General features: G+C 46.4%; 1 protein-coding gene across 6 annotated transcripts in view; it reads left to right on the top strand.

Moving 5' to 3' along the window:
- The window catches only part of UNC80 (unc-80 homolog, NALCN channel complex subunit), a 197,667-nt gene that overhangs the window by 158,506 nt on the left and 21,532 nt on the right, over window positions 1-17,629 (top strand). For all 6 annotated transcript variants that reach the window (XM_030580475.1, XM_030580473.1, XM_030580471.1 and 3 more), the window contains 5 exons: window positions 1,152-1,275; window positions 3,066-3,191; window positions 5,245-5,368; window positions 6,075-6,281; window positions 16,922-17,106. In XM_030580475.1, coding sequence (XP_030436335.1) covers window positions 1,152-1,275; window positions 3,066-3,191; window positions 5,245-5,368; window positions 6,075-6,281; window positions 16,922-17,106 — 766 coding nt within the window. The remainder of the gene's footprint in view (window positions 1-1,151; window positions 1,276-3,065; window positions 3,192-5,244; window positions 5,369-6,074; window positions 6,282-16,921; window positions 17,107-17,629) is intronic.

Raw genomic sequence — 17,629 nt, 5'->3', positions numbered from 1 at the left:
TAGGTTTGCTATTTGTGGGCCTTTCTGCTTGGAGAAATCCTGACAGGGGTTGACCTACATGTGCCCAGATACCTATCTGTGCTACAGTATCTAGCTCACATACTGCATAGCTGGTACTCCCTGAGCACGGGAGCCTTTTAAGGAGTCTACCATGGAATTTGACTGAAAATTTGATACAGTACCACATCCTCTAGTAATGCAGTATCTGCCTCATCCTTGCCCCCAGCATCCAGATTACCCACCGTGCAGCACAGATTTGGGAGGTGTACTCCCATCCAAAGAGACAGCCCCTGAGGATCGGGGGCCTGGGAAGCACATTGATGCTGCCTGTGTTGTAACTGGTAAAAGAGATCTTCTGTCTCCAGGGCTCTCAATCTGGCTCCTTTTACAGACTCTAAAATCACTATAAAGGAAAAAGCAATCATTAGGGGGTGTAGTTAGGGCAAGTTATTGGTTCTGGGAGGCAGTAACCTGTCTGTCCTGCTGTGGGGGAAATGCAGAAGGTGAAGTCTGTAGTGCTGCATCTGTCTGTGCCCTGGGCTCAGACGAAGTGGGAGTCCCCACAATGTAGCAGACTAGGCTGTGCGATAGTGGAGGAGGAGATATTGCTAAGTGCTGGAGTTTGTTACACTCAAGGTTTTGTGGTGAAGTCTACATTAAATCAACAGGGATTTCACAAGCCCGAGTGGAATGACTATGTCCGTCACTAGGACTGCCTCAGCCATGGCAGCACTGCTTTCCTAAATGTAAAACAAGCAGTGGTCATCAGACAAGTTCATCTGAGCTGGCTGTCTCGTGGATGTCCCAGTTTGCACCTGCAGGCTCGCTTGCAAAGGGGACAAGTTAGGGATTGAATCCCAATCCATTCATCCTCTCTCTCTGTTTTTGTTGTGACGGTTTTTGTGTCACTAATCCAGTGGGGCAGGAATGCTTCTTCTACCTTCCCAGTCTCATCTCTAACTCCCAATGTGTTCTGTGCTCTCTGAGCAATGTGGGTAAAACTCTTACCCCTGGAATGCACCTTGTTGCCATCATGGATGTCATTGCTGTCTTAAACGTTCCTTGTTGGAGTCACCATGTATCAGTCACCATGTTTCGGAATGTCTGGTGGGGGAGCCAACCAGCTAACGGCACCTACTGTTGTATTCCAGGCGACAGGTTGAGTGGGAGCCTGCCAGCAATTTGATTGAAGGGGTTTGTTTGACACTTCAGAGGCAACCAATCATATCCTTCCTGCCTCACCTTAGGTCACTGATCAATGTCTGTGTCAATCTGGTGAGTATCCAAGTGGCAATATTATAAACCTTTGCTAAGCTTCATTCTGCTGTTGACTTTTCTGGACTGAAGATTAAAGTTGATCCCTTTTCCTGTCACCTATTCACCTGTGCAAGCAGACTTCCCAGGTGATGCTAGAGATAGTGAGGTGCATTTTTAAAGTGGTGCCTGGGAAGATACAGGGATCAATCCCCAGGGTCAAGTTATTTATTTGTGTTACTTCCCACGCACCACTTTAAAAATCCACCTCTGCATGTTGCGCTGAGAGTTGAGGGCTGCAAGTTGGAGAGTGGGGTGGTGGAGACTGCACACACCTGGTAGCAATGGGAGGGTGGGGCTAGGGCAGTTTCAGTTTATAACTGGGAAGGAAACTTTTCACTGCTCTGTAAAAGGGCATTGAGTGGCTAGTTAGAGAGTTACATGAGTGGATTCACTCTGCCATTTGTAATGTCCCTGGTTTGATTTAGTGCAGGCTTTTGTCGTACAATGTTCAGTTCTCATCCTTAATCAATACACAATAATGTTGGTGTGTTTTATACTTGAGCACAGACAACTCTTGTGGTTTTCGTGACTAGAAAGATGGTATGCACAGAACTCTTGGAGCCTGTCTGACCATTTGATAGTGATAAGCAATAATTACATGATTAGATCATGATACCTAAGAAGTATCAAGTCAATGGAGCTACGACCGTTTATGCCAGTGGGGGATATTGGAGGAAGTGGATGTGGTAGCACTTTTAGTTTCATTTGGGTTAAAAATATTTGACTTTGAGTTCTAGAATGAAAATGTGTGGCCTTTTTTTTTTCTTTTGATTCTTTGGAAAAACTGATGAACTCGATGATTGTGCCGAAGAGCTTAAAAACAAAATAAAAACACATTTCTAACTTGGCCATGTTAGCATTCATCCTCAGCTTTATCTTCATTCAGGATCCACACAGTGTTTACATACAATGCAAGGGGGAGGTAGGTGTGCGATGGGGAGCCCCAATAATGGCCGGAGTTCTAGTGGCTCCTTTGTTGTTGTGGCAGCCGTGTCTGCTCAGTGGCTATTTGGAGACCTTTTGCCTGGGGCCAGCTTTGAAAATTTTAACCTTTACACTACTCAGTGTTGCACCATAGCAGCAAACAGTCCTCCACCCCCTCCCAAAAATAGTATCCAGGAACATGGGGAAATCTTTAAATGAAAAGAATTGGGGGGTTTCACCTCTGAATTTCAGCCTAAATTTGTCATTTGGATTCAGAGGTTAGTTCAGTTAATTTTACAAAACAGAGTCCCCAATAATACATTGTGCTTATGGAGAGTCTGAACATTGTACAAAACTTGGCCTAGATCTGGCAAATACTGGATCAGCCTCAGGACATTATTCTTCCAAGAGATCAGCAAGTGAAGGAAAAGGATTACAAGTTAATTGCAAACTTCCTGCTTGTATTACATTTTTCCATGGAATACAGTAGCTACATGGCATACCCTCCAACTCTACCTATTCTACCAGTCCAGTGCTGGTTACTCAGGGCTGGTACTGGGTACATTCATGAAATGTACCAGTTTCCCTCTGCACTCTGTCCGCCCCCTCTGGCTTCCCCTGTAGAGGTTCCCTATCCTCTCCACCCTTTCCCTGCTAGAACCATCCCTTCTCCTTTGTGGCCCCAGCTGCTGTGAGGCATTCGGGGTCACTCCAGCCTCGCACCGTCTGAAGTGTACCTGTTTCTCTTTCACAAATGTTGGAGGGTATGGCATGGGTGGAATTGCAGTAATCAGTGCTGGTGATGTGCTCTGTTTGTATTGCAGGTGATGGGAGTAGTAGGACCTTCCAGTGTTGCTGATGGATTACCCCTTCTTCATCTCAGCCCTTATCTCTCACCACCTCTGCCCTTCAGCACAGCTGTTGTCCGGCTTGTAGCATTGCAGATACAGGTGTGCCTGCCCTGCCTGGTATCAGGCCCATTTAGCTTATGGTTGAGACACCAACTCATAGGTGCTCTTTTTCTGCAACAGCTGGGCAAAAACTGTGGAACAAAATGTCAGCTCTCCCCTGTAGGTCAAGGTTTAGAGCACCATAACGGAGTTCAGGTCTTAATAAGCAGCCAGATCCTCAACTGGTGTCAACTGGCGTAACAAAATTGATGTCAGTAGAGCTATGCTGAATTACACCAGCTGAGAATCAAGCTCCGTACTTTATGATTCCTCTCAGGATCTAGGAACCAGGCAGAAAGTCTTCTATTACCTTTTGTGAAAAATCCTATCCTAGGTCACCCCCACGCAGCCCCACCAAACTTAATGGGGCATCATTTGTGTAACTAAGAGTGGGATTTGGGCCCCACGAGCTAGTACCAAACTGGCGCTGTTTGTGCAAACAATACATAGAAGAGAAAAAAGTCCAAATGCACACCGATGGTTGGCTTTTAAACTGCTTATCAAATATCATCCTTAATTGTCCAGAATAGTGAACACACGGTGATCTCGTTGGGAGGAATTTCATCAGTATATTCCTTTTTTCAGATCAGTGCCATTTGTTTACTATTTTGGACACGAATAGGTTTTTAAAATACATTTGCAGGCAGCTATTCCATGTGCACTTGGACTCTGTCTGCTTCCATATGTGTTATACCTCTGTGTTGGCATGGAAACAAAGGGACTAGAGAGCTACACAGGGACAGAATGAAGGTGCATGTTTCCTGACCTTAATCTGTATTTCAGCCAGTCAGAAGGTACAGTGACCTCATTCAGGACTATTTTGCCCGTGGACTAGTGCACCTGCGGAACAGGCATTTCTGTTTATAATTAACCAATGAGTGGCATGTCCATCATCCAGTTGAGAGCTTGGACAGGTTTTTCAGAGTATGGGGAGCGTTATGGGAAAGAGGGGTATAGAGCCCAGGCATCAAAGCACAACACAGTCCCGTTTACAGTGGAACTGGAGATGGTATCCATAAGGTGAACATTGTCACGGATCGGTGCAGAGACATTGCAGGCTTCTTCCCGGGCTGGCTGATTGGTTTTTAAAAATTTAAGAGCCACCCGTACCTTCTCTCACATCTTTACTCCTGTTTAGAACCTAACTCCAAATTAATCTTTTTTTTAATCATTCTGGGATCTTTGCATATGTGGTTTTTTTTCCCCCCATTTTCACGTTTTTCCTGGGTTTCAGAAGGGATCAAAACTAGAAATGCCATAATACCACCAGTATTTCCAGCAGGATCTGAAGTGGAAGTCCTGGAAATCCACAAGAAAAACCTCTTCTTCTGGGATTTCCACCCCAGTTTTGCAGACTCAGGCGGTTGTGAGGTTCAGTTTCAATTCACACTTAAGTATCTAAAAGTTTGGATGCTCTATCCAAGCTTTGAACCTTCAGAGGTTCACCCAAATTAGTTTCTTCTACCACCACTAAACTTCTTCTGCCTTGGACAGGAACCTGTTCAGGCTGAGGGGTCCTTTCATTCAGACTTGAATAACTATCAAGATCCAAGTGTGGGTTGTACTTGTTTTCAGGAAGGGAGGCCACCACAACATCAAGGTTTTATGGGTCAGTGAAGCAAAGTGAAGAGGCTGGGAAGTGAGGGTGGATCCTGGAGTAACCTCCACATTCAGCAAATGGGGAGATGCTGTTTTTGTCATTGGTATAACTCCCTCTGCTCTTTTTTTTCCAGGTAATTTGGGCTGGATTCTGATCTCATTTGTACCACTGTCGATTTGGAATAACAACAAATGGACTCCGACTATATTGGTCTGGATTTGTAATGGTGTACTTGAGATCAGAATGCCCTTTATCACTTAATTATGTTAAAAACAGGTGACATTTAGATGCTCTACTCCTATTCAGGCCTCCTCAGAGCTTGTAATTTTATCAGTCCATCACCTGTGTTGTGCTGTGTAAACAAAGCCTATGGGAATCATCATTCTCCACAGTGGTTTATACTTCCAGTCTTCTGATGAAATCATTTAATCCTTTCTTATTATTACTGCGCAGGCTTTGAAAGAAGATTTTCCCTTAAGCCATGTGATCTCCCCATTCACCAATCAGGAGAGAAGAGAAGGAATGCTTTTAAACCTACTGATTCCATTTGTGCTCACAGTAGGATCTGGAAGCAAAGGTCTGATGATTATTTAACAAAAAGAGTGCCCCTCTCCCAGACAACAAATATTTGCTTTTCCTAGTGTTGTTGCTGCTTATTTGGTTTCCTCTCGGTGTTGGTAGAGCTCATTGGGGTGATGGAAATGATTTACAATGGGTGCTGTTGTTTCTCCTTTTTGTTTCAGCTGTGTCACAGATCAGTGGTTCTCAAACTCACTCTAACAGATGTGCCCCTCCTTGTGAAATCAGAACAGTGACAGAGTTCTGAACAAGACAAAATTCACCATAGTATAAGATACAGAGCTACGGGGGCAGGAATTTGCCACTGTTGGTTGCTGTTCACCCAGTTCCTTGCCAGTTGTCTGGTTCAAATCATGCTCTCACTCTGTCTTCTTCTGTAGATTACAGTCACTTTTAAGTGCCTACTTCAAATGCAGGCATGAAAGCAAAGAGTGAGGGGAAGAGAAGAGGCTGAGTCATTATGCTTATAGGGTTTGGTGATGCCAGAGAAGTGTGCATTTTGGGGATAGAATAACTTTGCCTTTGCTCACAGGAGGAGAAGCAACATAACAAGGTTGGGGATTGGCTTAGTTTGAGGGATGTTCTGTTTACATCACAGCTGGGAACTGAAAATGAGGCAGAGAGTTTTACAAGGCTTTGAGAGGACATGGCCTCATCTGTTTTCTTTCTTTCTCATGCCTGCCACCCCTTTTGATGGATCTCAGACAGTCCCTGGCTGGAGCAGCCTGAAGTCCTTTTGCTGCTCCAGACTGTTATTAACATCCTTCTGCCACCTCGGATCATCAGCACTTCCCGCAGCAAGAACTTCATGATGGAGAGCTCCCCTGCGCACTGCTCCACCCCAGGGGATGCTGGGAAGGACCTGCGCAGGGAAGGGCTCGCAGAGTCCACCAGCCAAGCGGCTTACTTGGGTGAGTGAGAGCTTCCCCTCACCCATCAAGAGAGAAAAATAAAAGGGAGCATTTAAGAAACCCCTGGGAAGGCAGAGAAAATCCTCACAGTCACAAGCTGACTGGAAGTTAATGTTAGACAGCTTATTCCTTCACTCTCACCCTTCCCTGGTCCTTCTCGCATGAACAGAGAGCAACAATACCCGAAGTCCGAAGGTGCAAACAATTCGATGTTTATTGAGGTGAACTTCCAGCAAGCTTAAATTCAAGTTCCTTTTCCTTATTTTCGAATCCCAACTTACTTCCTGTTTGCCCCTAATTTATATAGTAATATTTTCAGCTATACCTTAACCAATCATTCTACTAAAATTTACCTAACCAATCCTAACGTATTGTAACATGATTAGCTAACTAATTATATCCCACCACCTTAATTAGCAAAATTAATTATACAGCAGACAGAAACAATCACAGAACCAGACAGACACCATACAAATAAACATACAGAACAATACAGAAGTGAGGATTTCACAACTATATCTATACAGACATAAGGGTTCTCCAGCTGTGTCTATTGGTAAGTGAGTTCTTACCAGACAGAAAACTGTCAAACTAAATTTCTAGGCTCTTCCCTTTCTCTGGAGGTGATAGATCGAATCATTTTCCTAACAGCCCCAGATTACCTTATTTCAATGTGACTATTTTGGAATGTGAGGACATGACCATACATTTCCCAGTTTATGGCTGCTAAAGAACCAGGCCTCAGACTGTCACAGTAAGAGAAGGCCACTACACAGACAGTGATTCTTTATTCTTTCTTTTATACCTCTATAACTAGCTAAGTGATAAGAATACACCTAAATTTTTAAAGTATAGGCCTTTGCAGACAGGCCTGAATATCTATATTCTAACACTCCACCTCCTTTTTTTTTTCTTTTTTTTTGGGATCCTCCTGCCCAGGTATCCCTGGAAAAGCACAGGACATATGGCAACACATTTCCTGATAGGGCCAGGCATCAAGGTGGAAGGTGTCGATAGTTCATTTGTCCCACTGCCCCTTGTGTAGTACAGTGTCCTGCACCTTCTCTCGTACGGGCATACTACACCTATTCCAATTAGTGTTCCACACTTCCCATTAGAGTGGGCCCAAGAAGGTTGGGTCCGGGTTGTCTAGTGCACTGAGGGGGAGGGCTTACTAATTACGTATAGGTTATCATTAGTAGCTGTTCACTAGGGGGTTGTGCCCCCCTTAATTGTTTCCATATACAATGTAACACAAATACCGTTAATACACTAGCTGCTATAATAATCTACAACAACACTGAGAATTCTGACTACTGCAGTATGGTCCAACATCCTGGCCACCACCAAAAACACTGCTTCTCCTCCTTTGATAGGGTTAAAATTTTGTCAGCACCATCCTGTAGTGTGTATTGTAAGTGTGTCCAACTGTTGGCGCTTGCAGCAAGTTGCTTTTGTAATCTTTGTGTACTTTTGTCCATATTGTGTGTCCATTGAATATCCACAGTGAAATTTGGTATTGTCCAAACCAGTTCAACTACTTGGTACGGCATGGGGTAATAGGTGCTGGTTTGATTGTTTACAACAATTATGTCCACTGATCCATTGGTGCAGCATAGTCCAGGTGGCAGTGTATAGAAGTTCATAATTTGGTCATATACTGGAAGGATTTTGCCTCCTAGTGTTATATTGCAGGATTGCATACATTCCCAACAGAATACACCATACCCCATATACATTACCCCTAAATGCCCCCCCTTTGCAATAGGCCGTTGATCCTGCTCCTCCATAGTCATAGGAGAGGGGCACATCCATATTCCTCCTCTGGATATACAACTGCTTAATGTGATGACAGTCCAATTTACCCCATTCCACCCCTCCCCCACCTATTTCCTAATGGCTCCCAATGTGCTCCCCCTTCCCTAGTTACTCCCATAGGGTTCAAGGGGACCACCTTATTTGCATTTCCTTCCCATGGTATCATAGTAACAATTACACAAGAACTCTCCCCACAGGTGGGGGATGTTATTTTCCAGGTAGATGGATATATTTTTGCAATTGTGGATAAATATGGGCTAGCCTCACGATTCAATACTAAAAGTCACTGTTCCGACCAAGCATCTCTCATAATATCCATTAACATTATCAGCTCAACATTTTGAATACCCACACATGCTTCTCCCCATGTTAATCTTCTGAAGCCATCCCCAACCCATGTCACCAGGTCCCCTGCCCAATGAGTTAACTGCAAGTTTACCTCTACTGCTGTCCTCCATCCTGTGGCAACTGCCGATAGTTGCTGTGCCGTTAATTCATTAATTTGTTGTTGAAATTTTACATTTTCACTTACTAATTGTTTGGTTACCCACTCGTCCCGCAGATTCCATGTACCCAGCATAGTGTTCCCCACTGCCTACAGTCCCCTTTTCCGATGACGATTCCAGGTGTGTCTCCTCACCCACCAATTAAATTGTTATTTCAACCCTTTTATGTACATATTACAGTTAGGATGAATTTGGTCCACCCACCATTCCTTGGGGCATACCACCCATGTAATAGAGTGAAAGGACACATTAAAAAGTGCTTGTTGCACCTGCTCCCACAATGGCTCCCATACATTTGCTCTTCGGGGAACATTTTCGGCTCCAGGCTGTAGCCACTTTAAATTTGGATTCTTCCACCTTGGCATCCATATCACCTGTAGAGTTACATTCTGTAAAATGGTTAACTCATCATACACCCAGAGTCCCAAAGGAGATTTTAGGCCCAATGTAATATGTACATGACAATCACACCTTCCGGGATTATCTTCCATGGAAGTACCATTGTGATTACATATGGTAACATCACACCCTAAATGTGGGGCCCTATTTTCCCCAGAGGGGTCACTTGCTCCAGGAGATGGGAGGGTTACATTCTTTGGACCGTCTGTAACAAACCACATAGCTGGGTAACTGTGTTTCCCACTATCATTGATCATGGCAGCACCCAGGGAGTACCATGCAATATTTCCTGATAAATTTGATATTCTCCACTGGGTTGGGATTCTCCCATCTAATCCATAAACCATGTACCGACACTGCCAAATTCCTGTTGGAGTATTAGTGGCACATCTTTCTATGGGGAGATTCTCATAGTCTTCTTTAGCTTTATTACCACAGGTTGCATGTGTAACCGTCCATGTGTTTCCTCCTTTTGACACTTCACATCGCGGGCTCTGAATAGAATTTGTAAATGTGACAATTGTGGTTAGCACTAGTAATTGTTCCATCCAGGACCAGGGAATTTTCATCCTTTTTGAATTAACCTGTAACACACACACAAAACTTAAACGTCTCCTTTTCCAATCTCCTGTTTATACCTTTTTATTTGTGTGCAGTGAACCCACTCCCATCCTCCATTCTCTGTACCCAAGAATAGCAGACTGGGCCCTAGTTGGTCAAGGACAAGATAGGGGTCCTTCCATTTAGGAGCTGGGAATGGATGTTGTTGACCTGGAATTTTGTACATCACAAGGTCTCCCACCATGGGTAAATTATGCTCCCCGGGCAGGTCATACCATGCTTACTGCTCCTTGCTCGTCTCGGCAGGCCACTGCCTGCTGTACCTGTTTTACGAGGTCGATTAGAGTTAAAATCCATTCTTGTGTTAAGCCATGTGTAGTGACTTCCCCAGGTCCTGGAGTAAGTAGATTTTCCCACCGTTCCATGGGCTTTCCCATGAGAGCCTCGTATGGAGAAAATCCTGTGCCCTTTGATTCTCGGGCCCTTATTCTCATTAAGACAAAGGGCAATAACTGTGACCAGTTTTTTCCTCCCATTTCCACTCCCTTTCTTAGCTCACTTTTAATGGTGCGATTCATGTGTTCCACTTGCCCCGCAGCCTGTGGGTGATAAGCAATATGGAACAATTGTGTGATTCCAGTGAGGGCTGAGAGCTCCCCTAACAGATCTGACCGAAAAGCAGCTCCTTGGTCTGAGTCAATCACCTTTGGGACCCCCCAGCGAGTGAATACCTCATTTACCAGTATTGCAGCAGTTACCTGGGCAGTTTGATTCTTTGTGGGGAGAGCTTCCATCTACCTGCTGAAAGCATCCACTGCCACCAACATAAACTGTTTTTTCCTGTGATTTGGTGGTAGGGATCCTGTGTAATCAATTTGTATCCTTGTCTCATTAATTCTTCCCTTAGCACCTTCTGAGGTGGGTTGTGCCTGGCACAATCCAAACAATGTTACAGATGTGATTTTAAATCAGCTGCCATTCCTGGCCACCAGCACAACCTTTTTAAAGTTCCCAGTGCCTCCTCAAACCCAGGGTGTCCCCCTGCCAAGCTTCCATGCACCCAGCTTAAGAAAGCCATCCGGCTTCCCTGGGGGCACAGCATTACTGGTCCCTCAGCTGTTAAGACACACCAAATCCCTTCCATTAGTTCCACCTTTGACATATGTCTGTCCCCAAGTTTTATGATGCCTGCCAGTCCTGGGTCAGATTCTTGCAACTCCCGAATTCGCTCTCCCCGATCTGTATCCACCTCACTTCTTGTTATCACTGCTACAGGCACACTCTCTTCTGGCTCCCAGGGCCATGGGGTTGCCTCTGTTGCAGCCCGCTTGGCCTGTGCATCAGCCAGATTATTCCCTTTGCTTAGGGGTTCTGTTTTCTTGTGTGCCTTTACCTTCACCACATTGATCCGTGTAAAATGGTGACTGAGCTCCTCCACTCGTTTCCACCAGTTAGCATGCTGGATTGTGGAGCCATCTGTTGTCCTGAAATGATTATCTGCCCACCATCTCAGCCTTAATGTGGCCCCATGAAATACATAATCTACCACCACTCAACATTCTGGCTCAAATTTGGGATCCACTTCATTTAAAGCTGTTAGCAAGGCTGCCAGTTCTGCCTCCTGAGCTGACCTTGCTTCCAGTGAGAAACCAATGGTGCTGACTGTCTCATTTCCTCTGATTCCCACAACAGCTAAACCTGCAGTTTTCTGTCTCCCCGGATACCTACAACTTCCATCTAAAAACCATACCAGTGTCCCCTCCTTTACCTGATTGGGGTTAGCTGCCCGAAACACCTGGTGTTGGTTTTACCTGGGCTGGCTTCACATTGGTGGGGGGTGCCAGCCAGATGGAATCCGGCCACCCAGACTATGGGTTCCTTTAACACTTCTGCTTTAATGTTTTCTGCCCTTAGAGCCAGCCACCATCTGGCAATCCGCTGCCCACTCACTTGTCCCTGTAAGATAGTGTGTGTGTTTAACAGCCGCAGGGGGTCATGATGAGATCAGACTATTAGTTTCTGCATCCCTGTGATGTATTTGAATTTCCCTACCCCCCAGTAGGTGCACAACAGCGCCTTTTCACACCATCCGCATTTCAGTTCCACAGCACTCAAAAGTTGAGAGGCAAAGGCCACAGGTCGGTCCTTTGCTCCATACTCCTGTGTTAATGCACAACCAATGGTATTGTCAGATACCAAAGGGTACAAATAAAAGAGTTTCTTCCCATCTGGGGAGGCCAGCACTGGAGCTCTAGCCAGGTTTCCCTTTAGTACTCTCAGTGCCTCAGTACACTCTTCTGATAATTCCCAAGTTGAGGCTTGGGTTAGGTCAAATAGAGGCTGGGCTATTTCAGCATAATTGGCCACAAAATCCCTGCAAAATCCAGTTAGACCCAGAAAACTTTGCAAGCTTTTAACATCCGTAGGCAGTGGTAGAGACTGGATCAGTTGCATCTGTCCCTTATCGATTTCCCTTCCCATTTGGGACACTTCCACTCCTAAGTAGGTCACTCTTGTCTGTCCAATCTGAGCCTTTTTCCCGTTGACCTTTAACCCTGCTCTTGCCAAAGCTTGCAGGACCTGCTCGGTTAGTTCCCTGTCTTCCTCCTCTGTCTTTGACATTAGCAACAGGTTGTCTACATATTGTATGCACCTTGCTGAATCGACCCCCTCCAGAACCTGTCTCATGTATCTGTGAAAAATTGCAGGGGAGTCCCGATATCCCTGGGGTAGGACTGTCCAGCAGAATTGTCTGCCCTCCCATGTGAATGCAGTTTTATACTGACACGAGGTAGCTAGTGGCAGAGACCAAAACCCATTTTCTATGTCCAACACAGTGAAAATTCGGAATTGGGGTCCAATGTGGGCTAGCATTTCAGGGTACGCTGCCACTACTGAGGCTGGTGAATTGGCCAGAGCATTTAGTGCCCTGTAATCCACAGTGAGGTGCCAGGTTCCGTTTGGCTTTCTCACTGGCCACACAGCAGCATTACAAGGGGATGCAACTGCTCTAATCAGTCCCCTCTGTTCCAGTTCCCCAATAGTTGCCCCCACCTCTGCCAATGCCTCCCGAGGAATGGGATATTGTTTCTGTGGGGGAGGATCCCCTCCCTCTAGCAGTACCTCCATACTGCCCCTACCACAATCCAGGTTATCAGTGGCCCACACAGGGATGTGTTCCCACCCAGCCGGGGGTGGTGGGAGGGCATGTGCTGCTTTAATGGTCATAGTGGCTATCCCATAGGAATGGTATAGCCCTGACAGTCCTGCGTCTGCCCCAGTAAACGCACTCAATTGGCTAAGTCCAGTACAAGTCCCAGCTTGTGTAAATCTCCTGCCCCCAACAGATTTAGCACATCATTACAACCCCACATAATCTCCCCTTCCCCCCCAGACTTCTTTGATCTGTCCCCGCCTCAGGATTAACTGTATCTCTCCCTCCCGCCCCTGTTGCCCCTACAATTGTCACAGTTCCTTCTGAGGGCCTCCCCTGCCCCCATGTGGTTAAGCTGATGGCTGCTCCAGTGTCTATCAAAAAATCCCTCATGGGACTCTCTTCGAGCATGGGGCGACCAGATGCATCCCGTCCTAAACTGAGAACATGGACAGGATGCCTCCCAGGGCATCCCTACATCGCAGCACCCACCTCTGTCCTGCCCACTGGTTTACGGGGGGGGGCAGGGGTCGTGGCACAGAAGACATTCCTGTCTCCAAGCAAAATTGTGTGTCTGGCATTTCAGGCAGTCCCAGTCCCCTGGCCTCCGGGGCCACATTCCACCTGATCTGGTAAGATCCTGGGTAATCAGTCTAACCTGCTGTCTCTGGATCTGTTGCTCTATAGCTGCCCACTAGTCCCTAACTACCCCCTCAAAGCCACCACCTCGCCCTCTACCTCCTCCCCTCCGGGCTGACCCACTCCTTTCCACCATGTACTGATCCCCTTCAGTAATAACATGGACTGGCTCTCCCCACAATGCATCTGCCTCCACACATCTGCCTGTTCCAGAAACTGGGGTAGCTGATTGGGAGCAAGTTCAGGATGCTGCAACCTTAAATGTCCCACGAACTGAGGATCACTCAGCTCCAACTATTTTTCCAGCAATTCCACACCCCTATCATGCTCCACACCCCCACCAGGCCCTGGTGCCCCTGTCTGGGGTATTACCCATGGACCATCTAGGGGATCCACCCAGCACCGTGCCCATGCCTGTATGCCATTAAGTGCATCTCACCCTCTTTCCCCAGGGATTCGCTTCATCTTATTCATCCCCGCAGTACAAGAGTACACCCCAAACAACTGTTTTGCTACCTGTCCAGGGATTAGAAATGGGTGTGCCACTCCTGCTACATCAATTCTTAAGGTGCCCATCCCAAAAGACTAAGCCATATGATCACCTGGTCCTCACGAGTTAGACCCTCTCTGCCCACCTCCACTAGCTACAGCACAAACTGATCCCAATCCTCCCAGGGTACCTTTCCCAAACGGCCCAGTACTGCCTCCTGGTCCTTCAGGGACAAAGGGCAGATTTCTGCCTGTTCTACTACTTGTGGGGCATGATCCCCCCACCCTGCACTGAGGCCACTATTCCTGCCTCCTGTAGTTCCTCCCGGGTAGCCTCTCTCGCAGGGGCTGTAACAGTGGATTGCCGGCTTACAACATCCACTGGTAGTGGTGGGTACAGTGTTTTTTCAGGATAGGGTGATTGAGGTGTCTCCTTCAGCTCCATTAGTGGGGCGGATGGTCTGGGGTCCCCAAGTCCATTGCCCCCATGTTTACATTGATACAATTCCTCCTCTAAGTCTCCTACTCTCCCCAGCAGTTCATCCCTCTCTCTCCGGATTGCCTCACAAGACTCCTCTGTCCATGCAGCGTCCCGTGCCTTCAAATCTGCCACATCTACTGCTAACACAGATTTTTCTGTTAAAAATCCGCTGCTGATCTGCAATCCCCACCAAATCCTTAATGTGTTGGAGGAGATCGGCTTCCCTTTTTACCCAGTATGCCATCCCAGCACACAAACCTTGTAATACCATTCCCTTTTTCCTACATTCCTTTCCCTTGGGGTCTCCCAAAGCCTCCCCCATCTCCTTCTCAATCTCATCTCAGGTGGATCCCTGCACCTGGTATGGGCCCTGATTCTTCCTTATCCATTTGTTCAAAAAATCCATTACCCCAGCTTGCCAGAACCCACAACTACCATCACAAGAGTTCGCCATACCCCCTCCAAGCAGCTGCACGGACTGTTGGGGAGGGGGACTTACAGGCACCACTCACCTATCCGATGCGATGTATCCGAGTCACGACACCAAGATGTTAGAGAGCTTATTCCTTCACTCTCACCCTTCACTGGTCCTTCTTGCATGAACAGAGAGCAACAATACCCGAAGGCCAAAGGTGCAAACAATTCGATGTTTATTGGCATGAACTTCCAGCAAGCTTAAATTCAAGTTCCTTTTCCTTATTTTCGAATCCCAACTTACTTCCTGTTAGTCCCTAATTTATATAGTAATATTTTCAGCTATACCTTAACTAATCATTTTACTAAAATTTACCTAACCAATCCTAACATATTGTAACATGATTAGCTAACCAATTATATCCGACCACCTTAATTAGTTTACACCTAGCAAAATTAATTATACAGCAGACAGAAACAATCGCAGAACTAGACAGAGACCATGCAAATAAACATACAGAACAATACAGAAGTGAGGATTTTACAACTACATCTATACAGACATAAGGGTTCTCCAGCTGTGTCTATTGGTAAGTGAGTTCTTACCAGACAGAAAACTGTCAAACTAAATTTCTAGGCTCTTCTCTTTCCCTGGAGGTGGTGGATCAAATCACCTCCCCAACAGTCCCAGATTGCCTTATTTCAATGTGACTAGTTTGGAATGTGAGGACGTGACCATACATTTCCCAGTTTATGGCTGCTAAAGAACCAGGCCTCAGACTGTCACAATAAGAGAAGGCCACTACACAGACCGTGATTTTTTATTCTTTCTTTTATACCTCTATAACTAGCTAAGTGATAAGAATACACCTAAATTCTTAAAGTATAGGCCTTTGCAGACAGGCCTGAATATCTATATCCTAACAGTTATGTCTGCCCTGCTGCCAGAAGGTGTCATTTCCAGCTGGAGTTGACACACCCACCACAAAAACAGAAGTGTAGCCATGGCACTGCATGCAGCAGGAGGGCAGCAATCCCGTCCAAGACCCAAGATCCTTACTTGGTGCCGCTGGCCTGTCCCACGCTTGGGCCACTGCAGTTGTGTGATATCTTTAGTGTGTTATGGCTCCTCGAGCTGGAAATTATACCCCCGGCTGCAGTGAAGGCAGACCCTGAGCCACTTACAGCTGCTTTAGCCACAGCCATGAGTGCTGAGTGGTGCACATGCTGCACGGAGCCAGGAATAGCTCTGGCAGGCATGGTCTTAGCGATACTTCACTGATTGATAGATCTGCTCCTGCTCAGTTTGCTCTTGGGAGGGATAATTGGCTGCCGACCTATGCTAGCACTCACACACTGGTCAGCTACTCTGGGCAAACTTGCAGGGAGAGGGGGAGTCAAATCTGCACCCACTTCCCAAACCGTCTTTTACTGGGGAAGGAACAAGGAGACAAATAGCCCTGCTTATTCTTCTGTGCCTGGGCCCAAGGTCTGTGTATCCCAAGTGGGAGAGTAAGGGCCGTTCTTTGTGCCCCACTTGGGGATATACCACCTATGTACAATCAAGCCTTTAATAAGCAGCCTCTTTCCAGCCTACACCTTGTTCATTCGTAAATTACCTTTTCAATGGGTTTTGCTAATGAATTCTGATACTTGGCTTCTTGGATCCAAAATAACCTTTGGTGTATGGCTCTCGCCGCTGCAGTACTGCAAGGTCTCTCTTCGTAGCCTCATTAATGACCTCCCAACAGCAGTTACATGGCCATTCCCTCTGTGGGGTTGCACAGCCTAGATTTCTCTCCATTGTCCTTGATCAGAGAATGGAACCTATCCCCACACTGGACTGGTTTTGAAAGAAGTAAATCCCCAGGAAAGGGAAATAATTCTTTAGTGCGGTGCCGGAACTTTGGGCTGGGTGGTATCTCATGGAGAAATTAAAGGAACATAGCTGTACAGAAGGAAAATCTTCCAGTAACTTGCTGGCAGAGCTGGGAACAGAACTTATGCTTCCTGCTGCCAGGTCCTGTGCTCTCACTCCAAGACTGCCCTACACCCCAGCAGGAGTTGGCAGCTGATGGCAAAGAAACTGGCTTAGAAGTGTGTGCACTGCAAATACTCCAGCTGTTAATGGCTCTGGCTGTGCAGTGCTCTACATGTGCTGGCGTTTGTTCCCCTGCAGCCCTGAAGGTGATCCTCGTGTGCTTTGAGCGCCAACTTGGCAGCCAGTGGTACTGGCTGAGCCTGCAAGTCAAAGAGATGGCCCTGCGCAAGGTGGGAGGGCTAGCCCTCTGGGACTTCCTGGATTTTATTGTTCGCACCCGGATCCCTATCTTTGTGCTTCTTCGGCCCTTCATTCAGTGCAAGGTAACACTGGCTTTCTCCCTAGTGTCAGCTGCTTCATTAGCTACTATTTTTAGGCAAGACACCCCACACTGCCTTGCAAGGAGATGTGACAGGGGCTTTGAGGGCGGCTGCATTCTTGGGGAGAAGAGTATTTTTGCATAGGAAATGACCCCTGACTCCTATGCTTTGTCTCGGAAGGATGGCTGGAGGCATTTCCGAGATCTTGGTTCGCTAGTAGACCTGTGTATGGACCCTCTTGCAGCTAAGGAGCATCCATCATGGTGAATTTTTAGGGGCAACTCAAAGAGTAAGTTATAATGATGGGAATTCTAATGAAGTGGATCCACAATGCCACACTGGTGCAGAATGAGACTCATCACCATCTCCTGAAATTCTCTTGGAACTTGGATAGTTAATGATGCTGATGATGTTGATGATGTAATAATGGATATTAGAGTAGATATTATCCATCAGCTCAACCTCCACCATCCGGCTGGGTGATGGCTCTCTCAGGCAGACATATGAGACAGTAAAGGAAGCCTCC

Source organism: Gopherus evgoodei, chromosome 11, assembly GCF_007399415.2.
Source record: "Gopherus evgoodei ecotype Sinaloan lineage chromosome 11, rGopEvg1_v1.p, whole genome shotgun sequence".
Classification (NCBI taxonomy): Eukaryota; Metazoa; Chordata; order Testudines; family Testudinidae; genus Gopherus; species Gopherus evgoodei.
This window is presented reverse-complemented; position numbering and strand designations above follow the sequence as displayed.